The sequence below is a fragment of the Gorilla gorilla genome, chromosome 1 (genome assembly GCF_029281585.2).
Source record: "Gorilla gorilla gorilla isolate KB3781 chromosome 1, NHGRI_mGorGor1-v2.1_pri, whole genome shotgun sequence".
In the NCBI taxonomy this organism is placed as follows: Eukaryota; Metazoa; Chordata; class Mammalia; order Primates; family Hominidae; genus Gorilla; species Gorilla gorilla.
Window position 1 is genome coordinate 11,043,027 of NC_073224.2, and position 16,862 is coordinate 11,059,888.

General features: G+C 38.3%; 1 protein-coding gene across 5 annotated transcripts in view; it reads left to right on the forward strand.

Annotated features, from left to right (window-relative positions):
- The window catches only part of ADSS2 (adenylosuccinate synthase 2), a 108,863-nt gene that overhangs the window by 31,925 nt on the left and 60,076 nt on the right, over positions 1-16,862 (forward strand). For 3 of the 5 annotated variants that reach the window (XM_031015144.3, XM_063707121.1, XM_063707117.1), the window contains exons 9-12: positions 913-1,067; positions 2,074-2,198; positions 3,736-3,833; positions 8,391-8,540. In XM_031015144.3, coding sequence (XP_030871004.3) covers positions 913-1,067; positions 2,074-2,198; positions 3,736-3,833; positions 8,391-8,540 — 528 coding nt within the window. Of the gene's footprint in view, positions 1-912; positions 1,068-2,073; positions 2,199-3,735; positions 3,834-8,390; positions 8,541-10,201; positions 11,348-16,862 lie in introns of those variants that run through there. The other 2 variants (XM_031015151.3, XM_055373836.2) reach the window with 1 other exon arrangement.

Below are 16,862 nucleotides of genomic sequence, written 5' to 3' on the forward strand. Positions count from 1 at the left end.
TTTAAAAATGTGTACATTATTATTAAGCAAGATTTATAAAAGCCTATTTACATAAATTAACTCCCTGGGCATGAGACTCTGAATTCAGAGCATTTCCTTCATCTTCAAAAGGTTAATTAATGCTTAACTTCTTTTGTCAAACTGCTGCCTCATTAGTTTGTTGACCATTTCATTTAAACATGATTTCTCATGATTAGTCTGATTGTTCTCAGCTTTTACTGACATTTCATTGGCTTTTACTGACATTTTATTGGCTTTTGACTCCGAGTAAACTATTGAAGAAAGTGTATTTCTGTATAGTAGATATGTATTTTTGATACCATAGTATGTCTAGCCAGTCTGGAAAGAAAACAGAGTGTCTACTTGGTAGAGTGAATAGTTAAATATGAAGGAGATCTTTGGGGGTGAGAAAGTATGCCACTCTTTAATTAGCTCTTATAATTGGAGGGTTATTCCCTGAGTCGAGATTAAAAGCTGGGGAAATGTTGAATCCTACAAAATTCTTGTGTTGCCGTCACTCCAGGTTGCTACAACACTTTAAATATTCGTATGAGGGAGTCATATTTGTTTTACACTAACAGGAAACTATGAAAATAAGTAGATGAGTTTCAGCATTAAATTTCTTCATAATCCATTAAGTGAGTAGCTACTATAAAGAGCTGAGTCAGTAACTGTACATGCATTCAAGGAGCCTCTCTGTATAAGCACTTGCGTTAAAGTTCTGACCTCGTTTTTATGTCATTACAGCTAAAATGAATAAAAAGTAAAACACTGAGTCTTTGAGAGGGCATTTACAGTTCAGATCTGTTAGATACCTATAATATACTCAAATGCAGAATTGTAACGGTAATTCTGTTTTAAAATGTGTTATTCATGTGTCTACTGTATTTTAATGTCTGTTTCTGTTTTTAGGGACTTACCCTTTTGTAACCTCTTCAAATTGTACTGTTGGAGGTGTTTGTACTGGTTTGGGTATGCCACCTCAAAATGTTGGAGAAGTGTATGGAGTTGTGAAAGCTTATACAACTAGAGTTGGTATTGGTGCCTTTCCTACAGAGCAAGACAATGTAAGCCTATTCTAAGTAAATAATCAAAATGTATTAAAAATTCATTCTTCTTTTTTTCTTAATGAATTATTGTCTCCTGTGCCTTTCACTTAATTTGCAAGATTGGTCAGAACAACATTTTCTTAAATACATAATTTTGGCTGGACATGGTGGCCCCTGTCTGTAATCCCAGCGCTTTGGGAGGCAGAGGCAGGCAGATCACTTGAGCCCAGGAGTTCAAGATCAGCTGGGGCAACATGGTGAAACCCTGTCACTACAAAAAATACAAACATTAGCTGGGTGTGGTGGCATGCACCTGTAGTCCCAGCTACTGGGGAAGCTGAGTAGGAGGATCACTTGAGCCCAGGAAGCAGAGGTTGCAGTGAGCTGAGATGGCACCATGGCACTCCAGCCGGCGCAACAGAGCGAGACTCTGTCTCAAAAGGTAAAATAAAGTCAACAAAAATAAACAAAAACTATGTAATTATAATGATGCCAGAATATAAGAGATAATGAAATGATAGCTTTAAGCAGAAAGGGGCAAATCAAGGACTTTGGTAGATCATAGGAAAAACAAGTTGTAGGGAGTGACCTTAGCTTAGATATTTGAGCATGTTTTCGATCTTAGTTTTCTTCAGAAGGGCATTATTATATCAATGACTTATTAGATATGTTTGCCTTATGGTTTTCAGGAAAAGCATCAAACTACAGCTCTTGGAAGAACTGGCTGGATTCGTCTATTTAATAAATACTGTTTTTTTCTTAATCTGTCAATCTAAATTTTAGGAAGTTATCTGTATAACATTGTAAAAAATATTAACATAAAAAAAGATAATAAATGAAGCATTCCAAATAATGCCTCCCTCAGATAAAATTCATCATCTCTATGGAATTCTATCTTCAATTTAGTTATTACCTGAAAGATGTTTATCTCAAAGAGGCTTTGCTATGATCTCTGGCATATATTATTCCACCAGATATATAGCACTGCTATTCTAATCCTAAAGTTCAATTTTCTGTTCTGTAGGAAATTGGAGAATTATTACAAACAAGGGGCAGAGAGTTTGGTGTAACTACTGGAAGGAAAAGAAGATGTGGCTGGTTGGACCTCGTTTTGCTCAAATATGCTCATATGATCAATGGATTTACTGCGTGAGTATTCTTCAGAAACAGTTATTTCAGGAAATCATGGCCATAGGTTTAATTTTGTGGAGTACCTTAATAGGAAAATTTCACTTTTTAGACTCCATATTGAAATTGTAGTGCCAGGCAGAAGTAGACCAATAAAGGGAGAAGGGTACACAAGGAGAGAGATCCCAAGTTATCCTCCTAGATATCCAAGGTTGTTGAAAAGAATCGTGATACTCTAAGTATAGAGGCAGGCAGAATAGGGTATGTAGGCAGATAGCTGGATAGATAAGACAGGTGAGTAGCACAGACACCATGAGCATGTACAGCTGGGAGGCGATGTACCTAGTGATCAGCGCATGGGCTTAATGTCTGAGTTCCTGGATTCAGATCTCAGATCTGTGCATTATGCTTGTGTAGCTGAGCAAGTTAATCATCCTCTGCCTCTGTTTTATCCTCTCTGAAATCTATATAACAGCATTACCTACTTCATAGGGGTATTTTAAAAATTAGGTGAGAAACATAGTGAGAGCCTATAGCACACGGCCTGGCTAACTGAAAATGCTCAGGGAAAGTTAAGTTGTTATTAATACATATACATGAATAGGTAAATAAATGTATTCATATCTGCATTAGACTGAACTTCCAATAAATAACAATAAAGTTAAAAATACAATTTTTGGACGAGAATCCCAAATTTAGTTTGTTATCTAATTTCTGCAGATTTTCTCTTTAAAACCTGTTTTCCAGTCAGTTTGTCGGGAAATTTTGATGTATCATGAAGAGGTCCTTGATGTGGTTTTTCTCACTCTTTGACAATTTCTGACCAGAAGGGTAGAGGTGATGGTAACCAGAGTGAAGAACTGAGGGATGCTGGCATGTGTGTAAACGTACATGTATCTGAATCATCCATGTAGTGTAGTGAGTTCTGCTGTGTTCCACGGCCACAGTGCAGCCTTAACTCCAGGCAGCCCTCCCACAAATATATGTTGTTTGTTCGTCAATCATAAGAAAGCTGATCTGGGCATGGTGGCTCATGCGTATAATCCCAGCACTTTGGGAGGCCGAGAGGCAGGAGGATCACTTGAGGCTGGGAGTTCGAGACCAGCCTGGGCAACCTGGTGAGACCCTGTCTCTACAAAAAACACAAAACAATTAGCTGGGCCTGGTGGCACATGCCTGTAGTCCCAGGTACTCGGGAGGCTGAGGTGCAAGGATTGCTTGAGCCCGGGAAGTTGAGGGTGCAGTGAACCGTGTTTGTGCCACTACACTCCAGCCTGGGTGACAAAGCGAGACCCTGTCTCAAAATGATCAAAAAAGAAAGCTAAGCAAAATTCATCAGTGAAAATCTGTTACAATTACTAGCAAAGTAACTCAGTGTATATTGTCCTCTAGCGTCTTATGTGTGGCACGCTTTAAAATATAATCCTAACCAGTTTTCAGAATTGCTTTAGAACTTTAAGCTTTGCGTGAATTTTTCTTTACTCCTGCATTAATCAAATTAGATATTAGAGCCTTTAAGAGTCTGCTCTTTTAACGTTGCCTTTTCTTCCAAAATTAGGTTGGCACTTACCAAGTTGGATATTTTGGACATGTTTACGGAAATCAAAGTTGGAGTTGCTTACAAGTTAGATGGTGAAATCATACCTCATATCCCAGGTATTTTCTTTTAGGCAATATCTAAAGGATATTATAAGGTGAATGTATTAGAGCAGTTTCATAAAGCTCTTCCATGTAATTTGTGATAGATAGCGACAGGTTTGATATGCCCTTTATGATTAGTGCAAATTTGCTCACTTATTATTAGTTATTTGGTTCATAGCTAATACTCATTTAGGTGTTGGGTCACAACAAGCACGTGCTCAAACTCAAAAGAAAAAACATGGACCTCTGAGCCCAGCCATACAGCTCTTGAGTCTCATCTTCCCTCCTTTGAAAGTAATTTCCATGGAGGTGTTTCTCCCTTCCTTGGGAAAGTATGCCACTCTTGAGAGTGAATAAGAAGAGGGGTAAGAAGAGCCCTTGTTAAGCTGGCTCTCAGTACATTAGCCCTCCCTATCCTTCAGGCCCCATGAATGACTTTCTCTGCCCTTTATTCTATAGTAGTCATTTGATAAGGATTAGGAATATGCCAAATGAAGGAATATTGACTAGCTTAATAAAACTTGATGAGCCGGTAGGTTTTGTGACTACCTTATGACTACTGTTTCTTAGGAATTAAGGTTAGCTCTAAGTTCTTAGAAATTAAATGCATATTATCTTTCCTTGTCTTACATGTATGTAAGTATAGAGGGAGTCTAGATATCTTATAAAAAAGTATCTACTGCCATTGTAGGACAATATTCACTTGGAAAATTGGCTGTTCCAGTATATGTTATGTCCTGGTTCTTAATTCTATTTACAAAGCTATTTCAAGAGTTATAACTTCAAACACCAAAAAGAATAGTCTAACCAAGTATAATGACATGTGGCAAGGTCTATCATCTATGGTAATGTACTCTAGAACATTACAGCAAATTCTTTTAATTAAAATATTAAAAACTAACAAAACACATAAAACTTGTCCATTTCATGTGTTTAATTTTAAAGCTGTTTTTGGTCAAGATCCCCCGGAACCACTCTTGAGATGGAGATTTGTATCCAAGAAGTGTAGTAGAGAATGCTTTCAGCAGTAGCACTTATGAAAGAAGCAGAGGGACTAGTTGAAATACAGTGCAGCCAATCCCATTGGGAGCCACAGAGCTAGGGTGGCCCTTTAGAGTTATACTAAATTGAGGCAAGTAGCCAGAGCTTTGTGCCTCCCAACAACTAGCCACGAAATAAGAGCTGTTCCTCAAGTGAGGTAGCTCCCTTTGGCCAAGAGCAGTTCCTGGAGAGGGACTGAGCTATGAATCAGCAACATGCAGTACTCCCCACCAGCGGCAGAGAGTGCTTAAAGAGGGTAAAATAAGTTGACAGCCTTCTGGGAGTAGCTCCTGTAGGATTCTGGTTGTTGTCTTTCCTAGGGAAACTTACAAGAGGAAGGTTAGTGGTGTAAATTAGCCCCTACTGTGGCTATCACAGCAGGAAAGTAGAAGCAAAAGTCCCATTAAGCTTTAAGCTAAGGCTCCCCCTATCATGTTGGATTTCATGTGCCAAAGCCAGCAGGCAAGGAATGGAGTCACTGGAAGAGGTAAATGATTCTGATCAGCATCTCCAATATGCTTTTAAGCCCACTGGTGAATTTTTATTTCTAGAATTTCTATTTAGCTCTCTTCTCTACTTCCTACTTCTCTACTGAGATTCCCTATCTGTTCACTCAATAACAATGAAATTTGCTTAATTTATATTAGCTACTTTTTTTCTGTTAGTCTAACATTTAGACCATCTCGAGTTTCTCTTGACTGTTCTTTTCCTTGGTTGTGGATCACTGTTTCTATGCCTAATGACTATTGATTGATAGTCATTGGTTGACTATTAGACATTGTGGATGATATATTAAAGAGACTCAGATTCTGTTGTCTTCCTCTGAATAGTGTTGATCCTTGTTTTAGGGGACGATTGAATTATTCACTGATCATCTTGAACTTATATAGTTTGGTTTTATGCTTTGTGTGTAGTTACGTGGAAAACCCAAGATGTTTTTCAAACTTTAAGCTGGTATGAGTCAGTTTCCAAATTTTGTCTCTTCTATAGATCTTGGCAGAGCTTGGTTTTTGGCTTCATTATGGGAGGTTTGTAATAGGTTTCACTCAAGGGCGTAGCTTTTATTCTTAAAGAGCAGCCTTTCTGGTGGCTCTGCTGGATGCCAGGAGAGTTAAGATATAATAATGAGATCTCTTCAATCCAGCAGTGCTGGGGCACCAGTGTACCCTGTCCCTTCCTTTTCAGCAGCACTGCTAACTTCTAGAGTCTTTGTTCCACCCCCAACTGTGTAGCAGCTGAGGTCTGGTAAGCCTCTGATGGTCCTGCTCTTTACCTGTGGCGTCCTCCTGTAGCCTTGGGCCTCTCACATGGACTTCTGGGGGGCCCTTCTCTCTACAGCTCCTGTCTGATGCCTGGCGCAGCTGATTCTAGCTGCTTCAGCTTTCCTGAAGTCAACTATCTACCTCCCCAGGTCAGTGGAGCTGCCATTCTCTGCTGACACCAGTGTTCTGAACTGTGGTCAGGAAATGGTCCCTAGGCAGAAAGTTGGGTGGCTTCTGGACTTGCTTGTGAGTTTTCTCTCCCAGGAGCCATGGCTTTGTGCCTGCCTGTCGTTCACTGCCTAGAAAGAGTTGTCATTTTGAGAGCTGGTTGGGAACTGTGTATTTTATGATGACTAGAAGTGGAAGCCCCACTGATTCTCTTAATTCCTCCTACCATCTACAACAGCAGTTCCGGCATACCTACTTAGTGTGGTTCATTACTTTTTCTAAGCTTCCAAGAGCATTCCTAGCAGTATGTTTTCATCATCTCTGTGTCATGCATCATGAGAGGATAGTCCCATACCAATATAGTCTTACTCAACTTTGTTCTACCACCTGCTGCCCCCCTTGACCCAGCATCCTCAGGATCCAGTTCCATATACACTCTCTTGGTACCTACTGGCAAATGTTGGCTTGTTCCTGCAGATCTTTTAGAATACAGTCCCTTTCCTTCCTTAGTAGGCCCAGTGCTTCCTTAGCCAGGTTACACTGGGACCTGAACCTAGTTATTTACTGGCCAGGAGGGGGAAGGTGAAGGTGGATGTGAGATGGGCACATGCTGCCTTGCAAGACAGAGGCCTCTGCATCATCTTCAAGCAACGGGATGCCACAACCTTTAATAGGAAGTAATGGGACCTTTTGCAGACCCAGAGAGTTTGGAAAATCTAGGGATTCAGGATTTTCAAGTATGTCAACTCAGATGTCCCATTCAGTCTCAGGGCCCCACTTTTTCCCAAACAAAGCTCTGACTTTGCCATAGCAAACTTGCTGGATTGCAGAATTCAGCTTTTTCTGGAGCTTTGCAGTCTATATGATTGAATTCTCATCTTAATCGTTGTCTTTTTCTGCTCTCTGCTATAGGAGATGGAATTTTGTCTAAGTTCTGCCAGACAGGTTTCATTATCTTTCTCCAGTTCGTGAATAGCGTTCATCAAAAGCCATCCAGTTCTGTTGTTCCACCGTGCTCGAATCTCAGTGCCTCAGATAGAGGCTATCCATACTCTGTGTACCCCAGTGGCAGTCCTCATTGCCAGCCAGCCAGCTAGCCAGTGATCCTGCCTCTTAGTTCTCATTTTAGAGCTATCTTCCTCTAACCATTCCTGGTGCCAGCTATCTTAGATTGAGTTCCCTAGGAAACAGACTCCAATGTAGAGATTTGCACATAGGAGGGTTTGCTCATAAGTGCACTGAGCAACAACATCTGTGAGGGAGTGGGAGAAGCAGGATTAGGCAGAGGGAGAAATTGCACTGCAATATAGTTGCAAAAAAGCCTTCGCTGATCCCATAGGGAGCTCTGGAGCTAACATAGCCCTTGAAAGTTGTCCCAAATTAAGGTTAAGTGCCCAGGTTGTTTCTATTCCTACATTGACAAGTCAATGGATATGGGCTGCTGTGGGGCTGCAGCTCCCTTTGGTGGAGGGCGAGTGCTGCAGAGGCTCTGAACTGTGAGTGGTTCAGCAGGCAGAGCTCCCACAGCTCTCAGTCTTGAGAGAAATCTGGGCAGAGTACCATAGCATCCACTGTATTGACTCAAGTCAAAGAAACTTTTCTTTAGTACATTTTCAGTTTCCATTAGGGGATACAGAGAAAATAGGTAGAATAATGAATAAAATTTCAAGTAGAACCATAGATTTCTCCGAAGACAGCAGGTATGCAGGCCTTCTTTCTGTGAAGTTGCTGTCATGCAGATCTACAATCCCTAATCAATAGAATGGAAATTCAATAAGCTTTAAAACTGGAAAGTTTTAAGTTTGGCACCCAGATTCATTTGGCAGCAAAACCAGTCTTGAACTAATGTTAGTATTACATAATCTTTATCCTCTTACAGCGAATGATCATATGTGTTGCTGCAGAAATATGTTTGATTATAGAATACTACCCCAGATGGTATTTGCACTGTTTTACCTTTCTACTACCTGAAGAATTCTAAATCCCAAAACATTTGTGGCTCCAAAGATTTTGAAAAGAGATTTTGAACCTACAATATATCAAAAAGTTGTTTGACAGTAAACAGTGTGTGCCGTGAATAAATGTCCTCTTTAACTTTTAGCAAACCAAGAAGTCTTAAATAAAGTTGAAGTTCAATATAAGACTCTCCCAGGATGGAACACAGACATATCAAATGCAAGGGCGTTTAAAGAACTACCTGTTAATGCACAAAACTATGTTCGATTTATTGAAGATGAGCTTCAAATTCCAGGTAAACATAAACACTTTGTGAATAACTGTTTTTTCTTTTCTCTCTCTCTCTCTTTTTTTTTTTTTTTTTTTTTTTTTTGAGACAGAGTCTCGCTCTGTCCCAGGCTGGAGTGCAGTGGCGGGATCTCAGCTCACTGCAACCTCTGCCTCCTGGGTTCAAGCTATTCTCCTAACTCAGCCTCCCGAGTAGCTGGGATTATAGGTGCGCACCACCACGCCCGGCTAATTTTTGTATTTTTAGTAAGAGACGGGGTTTCACCATGTTGGCCAGGCTGGTCTCTCCTGACCTCTTGGTCTGCCCACCTCAGCCTCCCAAAGTGCTGGGATTACAGGCATGAGCCAGCATGCCCGGCCAACTGTCTTTTCTTTTAACTTGCCTGTGTGCCTTTGAAATAGAATAAAGGAAAGATCATTGTTACTTTACAGAGTGCACATGATTTGCATAAATGCCCAGGAAGATACAAAGTAATATTTTTATTCCTTAAAGTAAATACGATGCTCATCTTTAAATGGAAGATAATAGATTACTTCTCACCCTTTCTGACCCTGTCTTTAATTCTTAGTCTGTTTTTTTTTTTATCCTGTGACATTGTCTCATTCATTTCTCCCTCTTAATAACAAATCCTCATGTATCTCTACCACCACCAAAAATGGTGTGTGTTTTTGGGGGGTTAAAAATGGTTTATGGTTTGTTTGGGTTAAATTACCCTTGAGATTTGGAGTTTCCTGAATATACATTGGGAAATAATTGGTATAGAAAATGGGAAATCTCACTAGAAAAAATGTAAGAAAAAGATTTTTAAAAATAGTTAAGCCTGTTTATTAAAGAACAAATATAAGATGGCGAGGGAGTTAGGCTTAACAACGTATGGCTGTATCTAGTTATGTGAAGTCATTCTTTTAACAGATGGCTTTTTCCTTGTATCCTTTTGTTGGCATTGATGGATATTTGAAAGATAAGAAAAAGTGAAGTGTGTGGGATGTGTCCTCCGTGTAAAATCTCTTTTGCCTTGTGCTTCGTTTCCAGCATGATTCTTGTTTTCCAAATTACTAGTTGCCCCTCCCAGCTTGATGTCAAATTTAGTAAGCATATTTGCTTACTGCTCTTGGTCAGCATTTTCTTGAAATATAAACAGCAGTGAGTCTAACAAAAATCTGTAAAATACCATGAAGGTTGATCCTAACAGTACCTTATGGAAGCTGGCAGTTCTGCAAATAATCTGAAACCATGTGATGCAGATGATTCGATTTCCATAGACTCCTGTAGTGGGCAGTTTCTGAGGCTGTGCAAGTTAAAATCATATTCTCATCTAGATGTTGAAGATGCTTATCTTGGCCTGTTATCAGCAACTTGATCATCAACTTTCTGTAGGTCTCTGCTGGTGTTGGTCAATATTTTACTATCCTAAGTCATTAGGAAAGTGAAAATATTGCACAGTTAAAAAGGGAACAGTAAGGCATACTATCCTGTGCTGGGTCTTATTTGTACATCCTGTTTAGAAATCGGCACAGTCTGCTAACAGAATAGAGAACAGCAAAAAGGCACATAGGGAAAAGTTATGGTGATACTGAGAAAAGTGGGGGACTACCTGTTTTTTAATCCCAAGGAGTGAACATTAGAGATGAATTGATTCAATTCCTTTTCTCTTTGTATTCTCCTAGTTAAGTGGATTGGTGTTGGTAAATCCAGAGAATCTATGATTCAACTCTTTTAATGATTTCCAGTAATGCAAGAAACACTCCTTGAGAGGGAGGGGAAAAGACTTTCTTAAATATTCCATTTATGACCTGCAAATTCAAGAATAAAGACATTGAAGTAAGTTTGAAGCCCTACAGTTGTTTCCAGTCTTTTCAGATGGATGCCTACTGTGGAGATTAACTTTGGCATATTCCAGTGTCAGCTTTCTTTAGCTGGAATTGCCAAATCATTTGTTGCTCCTGCTGCTCTCATGGTGCCACGTTTTTTTTTCAATGTTTAGTAATAGTATAATCCATGTTGTTTGATATCAAAAGTAGAATTACTTTTAATGTAGTTTTTCTTCATTATTGTCATTGCGTGTTCTTAAGTTTTACCCCTATTAGATGGTAAGAACAATTAATGCAGTTTTGCACAAATATTTTTACATTCTGATCATTCAGTTCTGTCATTGTAATCTTTGTTGTTAGAAACAAATGATGAAAACATAGGGGTTCTGTAAACTTTTGTAATGCTATGAATTCTGTTTAAATTTTGGGCTGTTTATTTTCTGCTGAGACCATGCAAAATTAAGCTTTGGTGGGGATGGGAGGGGGTTATGTATTCATGGGACCTTTAATTTGTACAGAACACAGAACTTATTTCTGTCAGTTATTTAATACATTGAACATTTAGTGAAATGTTCAAAGAGAAAAGATGTTTCCCAAAACAACAATCTTTATGTTAAAAATAGTCATTAAAAGATCTGTTGTAATATATGGTGGATATTTTTCTTTAATTTCAAACATTACCTCTGAAATGTGTATCTTTTCTTTTTTATCTTACCATTAATTTTAAATCTAGTGGATTGGTTTTCAACATTGTGCCTGCCGATATGCCTACAGAATCATCTGTAAGTGTCAAAATGAACCCACGTTGTTAGCCATAATTTTGATTATGCCTTTATTTCTCCTTTCTTGAAAAAAAAAAAAGGTGTTATTTTGACAATTAGGCATAACATTGTTTTGTAGATTATCTTTTAATGAACTATTTTAAATGTTAAATTAGGTGCCACTTAAATTTATTTTATTACACCATGAATAGCTGATTAAAAGAACCAAATATTTCTGGTATGCTTTGCGTATTGTGTTTTTGTTCTACTAAGAGAGGTTAGTAATAGTATATAGGAAGGAGCTTTATCTCTGTAGTGTAATACTTAGTTCAAGAAAAATTCTAAAATAGGAGCAGTATCGTTAGACTCAATAAGTATAAAGAGCAATACAGATTATCCTACAAGCCAGTTACTGATAATAATGACTTATATGTAAAAATAATTTATAATGAATATATAATTTCTGTTTAATAGAGAATGAATGGGCTTTTAAAGTCTGCATTCTTATCTTGGTTGCAAGTATTGCACTGTTAAAATGTATTTTTAGTAATGGTTCAGAGACAGATACAAAGAACTCATTCTCCTTTTCAAGTATATGTGTTAGACTCTTCCTAGGTATTGGTTATGCAGTGGTGACAGGAGCACAGTCTTCCTGAAACTTACTGTAGTGGGGGACAGCATGATAACCAAATAGAGATTTATAAACAGTAGTTACATGCTGCAGTGGAAAAGTACAAGGTCTGATGAATGAGAATCTAGTCTTAATTTAGCAGGGGTTGGAGAAGGCCATTAATGGAAATAATGTCTAAACAGACCAAGCAGATGCGTACAGAGCAGACAGAGGGACATGTACTGTACAAAGGCCCAGAGGCTGGAAAGAATTTGGAAAGTTGGAGCAACTAAACAAAATGAGTGCGGGGCTGATGGGATTGATTAGCTTAGCAGTAAATTCAAGGAGTAAAATCATGGGGGTGGGGTTTGTGTTTTCTTCTTTTTTTTTTTTTTTTTTTTTTTTTTTTGAGGCAGAGTCTTGCTCTGTCACCCAGGCTGGAGTGCAGTGGTGTGATCTCAGCTCACTGCAACCTCCGCCTCCCGGGTTCAATCGATTCTCCTGCCTCAGACTCCTGAATAGTTGGGATTGCAGGCATATGCCACCATGCCTTTATTTTATAGGCATGAGCCACCATACCAGGCCAAAACCCATGTTTTACATGAAAGAAGAAGACTATAATATAATACAAGACATACAGTAGTTCCCCCCTTATCCATGAGAGATATGTTCAAAGACCCCCAGTGGATGCCTGAAACTGTGGGTAGTAGTACCAAATCATATATATACTGTTTTTTCCAATACATACCTGTGATAAAGTGTAATTTATAAATGAGGCATAGTAAGAGATTAATAACATAATAAAATAGAACAATTATAACAATATACTGTAATAAAAATCATGCAAATGTGCTCTCTCTCTCAAAATATCCTCTATTGTACTGTATTTACCCTTCTTGTGATCATGGGAGATGCTACAATGCCTCCGTGATGAGATGCAGTGAGGTGATGTAGGCATTGTGATGTAGCAATGGGCTACTGTTGACCGTCTGTGTAATGGCTTGGTGTCACTCATTTCAAGGGATTCCTTGCTGAAGTCTTTGCATGGGCTCAATGCTTTCTGGAGTGACACATTGCCGTTAATATTAAGATGTTTTCTGTTGGTATCTTCCACCCATAAATGGAATGCCTTTTCCATCTTAACTAAGCACTTATCATGCACTGTGGCCACAGCTTTTGCAGTTTGAGGTGTGACAGCAAAACTAGCATGAATTTCTTCTTCCTCCTTCAAAATTTCACAGATTTGTTCTTACTGTAAATCTTAGCAACATCAGCATATGATTTGTCTTTATTTCCTTCAGTAGAACTTTCACCTTTTCACTTGAAATGAGTACTTTACAGCTTCCCTTTGGCACACCTGAATTGCCAGCATCACTACTCTTGTGCTTTGGGGCCACTATTTAGTAAAATAAGGGTTCCTTGGACACAACCACTGAGATACCAGGCAGTCGGTCTGATAACCACTCGATCTGATAACTGAGACAGCTACTAAGTGACTAACAGGCAGGTACTGCAGACAGTGTGGAGACACAGGACAAAGGGATGATTGACATTCTGGGCAGGACAGAGAAGGATGGCCTGATGTCTCATGATGGTACTGAGAGCTGCTTGCAATTTGAAACTCATAAATTACTTTTGGAATTTTCAATGTAATATTTTTGGGGCAGGTTTGGCCTCCGGTAACTAAAACCAATGAAAATGAAACCACAGATGGGGGAGAGACTACTGTATTATGCTTAAGAAGGCCCTAATGCGAGCACAGGAAAATTGCTAAAACTGTATACTCTAAATTTCAAAACTCAGTAGATGGAAACTGCATGGCAGAACAAGACACTGAAATGGGAAGAGGGCCTATTTAGTACATATTTTTAATATACTAATTAGTGAATATAGTTGAATAGGGATGCAAGAATATCTGAGGCATTTTTGAGAAAGTAATATGTTGAGAGAGGAGTCTTTGTCCCGCCAGATGTTAGAACATTACACAGCTACTGTAATAAAAATATATAGCATTGCTATGAGAAAGAACAAATACATAAGAGAAATGGAATAGACATTCCAGAAATAGATGCAAGCATATTTGGGAACTTAACACAGGCTTATCTAATCTTAGGGAAAGCCGCCTTCATAAAAACAGCAAACTCAGGAACCTAAGGAAAAAATGTTCGGATTGAACTGAGTTTATGTATATATAAATACTATATATATATAAAATATATATATAGTATTATGAGCAAAGTTTTTTTTAAAGCCTGAGAAAACAAACTTGGGAAAAAATATTTCAGCGCATATCCCTAATGTACAAAGAGCGAATAAAGTGACAAGTAATAGAAAAATGGACAAAAAATTAATATATATCAAGCAATCCACAGAAAAAGAAGTATCAATGGCCCAAAACATGGAAAGTATCCACCTCCACCTTTCCCTATAGATAAAAAAACATAACTTAACAATGAGAAACCACTTCTCATCTCGGATTGGTAAATATGAAAAGATCAGTGCTATCAAGAATGTGGAGAAATAGATACTTTCACAAACTGCTGGTTACAGTGTGAATTACTACAATCTGTAGGGGAAGCAATTTGGCAATATCTGTTAAAATTTGTATTTGCAAATCCTTTGACCCACCAGCAATCACATTACAAAAAGAAAAAAGAAGGCCGGGCACGGTTGCTCACACCTGTAATCCCAGCACTTGGGAGGCTGAGACAGATGAGTGGATCACCTGGGGTCAGGAGTTCGATACCAGCCTGGCCAACATGGTGAAACCCCATCTCTACTAAAAATACAAAAATTAGCTGGGTATGGTGGCAGGCATCTGTAATTCCACCTACTCGGGAGGCTGAGGCGGGAGAATCACTTGAACCTGGGGGCGGAGGTTGCAGTGAGCTGAGATCGTGCCACCGTACTTCAGCCTGGGGTGACAGAGTGAGACTATCTCAGAAAAAAAAAAAAAACATTTTTAAAAAAGAAAAAGGCAGCCCTATTTCATATGTAATTGAAAACAATGTGAAGGTCTGTTAATAGCATAAGATGGTATTCTATGAACTAGAAGAGAGGAGGGAATAAAATATAAAACTGTATATTTGTTGGTCTAAACCAAGGACAAAATATGCAAGGGTGTATATCAAATGGTTAACATTGGTCACTAGGAGAGAACTTGAAGTTTTCTTTAAATATTTTTGTACTGTTTATATTTTTAAGAGCATATCGTTTTTTAAAATTATTTTTAAGAAATGAGTTATAGGCCGGGTGCGGTGGCTCACGCCTGTAATCCCAGCACTTTGGGAGGCTGAGGCAGGTGGATCACAAGGTCAGGAGGTGGAGACCATCCTGTCTAAAACGGTGAAACCCCCGTCTCTACTAAAAATACAAAAAATTAGCCGGGCGTGGTGGCAGACACCTGTAGCCCCAGCTACTCGGGGCGGGGCTGAGGCAGGAGAATGGCGTGAACCCAGGAGGCGGAGCTTGCAGTGAGCCGAGATTGTGCCACCGCACTCCAGCCTGGGCGACAGGGCGAGACTTCGCCTCAAAAAAAAAAAAAAAAAAAAAAAATTAAAAAAAAGAAAGAAATGAGTTATAGCAGTTATTGAGAATAAATTGCTGTTTCAAATGTACCTGAGAACTGAGTACATTCAGTGATTAATAGTTTTAGGAATCCACAGTGTAAATCATGGTCAGTGTACTTTTGGGGAAGGATAATTGAGATGTTGACATTTGACATCATTTTACAGGCCTGGTCTTTAGAAACCATATGAACATCCACACTGACACAAATACCGATATTATAAATGAAAGAATATGCTATCATTAGATACCAGAGTCATATACTGTACAAGCTAAAAGATTGCCTGTTTGGAAAATGCTTCCAGAATTTAGGGAAAGAAGAGATTATTGGCTTTGTAACTTGTTGCCCACTGCTTTTTTCTCTTAAGGTTGAAAAGTAATTTTGCTTGGAAACACCAACAACCATTAGCCTAGATGTTTTTGTAGAATAGCATCCATCTTTCTAGAATCTACCTGAGAAGAAAAGATCTGGGTGACCTTTATACACAGCATCCATCAGTCTTCTTTCACCTTTCTTAGACTTTTTTCTGGCTTTGTCATTTTATTTTTTATCAAAGTGATACATGCATATAATTTTTATTTAAACAACTTTATTGAAGTATGATTTATACACTGTAACATTTGTCTATTTTAAGGATACAATTTAGTGATATAGTGAATTTACAGAATTATGCAACTGTCACTACTGTGCAATTTTAGAACATTTCCATCACACCCTAAGGATTCCTCCTGCCCATTTGTGGTCACTCCCATTCCCACACCCAACCTCACAAGTCTACTTTTTGTCTCAATAGAGTTGCCTTTCTTGGACATTTCACATAAATGAAATCACAATATTTAATCTTTTTGCATCTGGCTGGTTTTTAAAATATCTTTTGAGACAATACCATGTGCTTCATTCCTTTTTAATGCTGAATAATATTCTATTATATGGATATACCACATTTTCTTCATTCATCTGTTCATAGACACTTGAGTTATTTTCAGGGTTTTTTTTTATATTATGATAGTACTGCTGTGAGCATTTGCATTTAAGTCTTGTGTGGACATAGGTTTTTGTTTCTCTTAGGTAGATACCTAGGAATGGAATCTCTGGGTCAGATCATACATTTATGTTTAATGTTTAAAAGAAATTTCCAAAGTGACTATATCACTTTACATTCCCCCCAACAATGTATAAGGATTTCCATTTCTTCACATCCTCATCAATACTTGTTATTGTGTATCTTTTGATTATAACCTTTCTAGTGGGTATGAACCGTTGGTTTCTTGTTTTAATTTGTGTTTCCCTAATATGACTAATGATGTTTGAGCATTTTTTAATGTCTATTTATATATCCTTGGTGATGTTTATTCAAATATTTTGCCCATTTTTAAATTGGTTGTTTTAATTATATAAGAAGTCATTATACATTCTGGATACAGATTCTGTATTAGACATAATTTGCAAATTTTTTTTCTAGTCTGTGGCTTGCCATTTCATTGTCTTGGTGATGTTTTTTGAAGTGCAAAAGCTTTAAATTTTGGTCAAATCCAATTTATCAGTTTTTCCTTACCTAGGTTGTTTTTGGTGTCACAT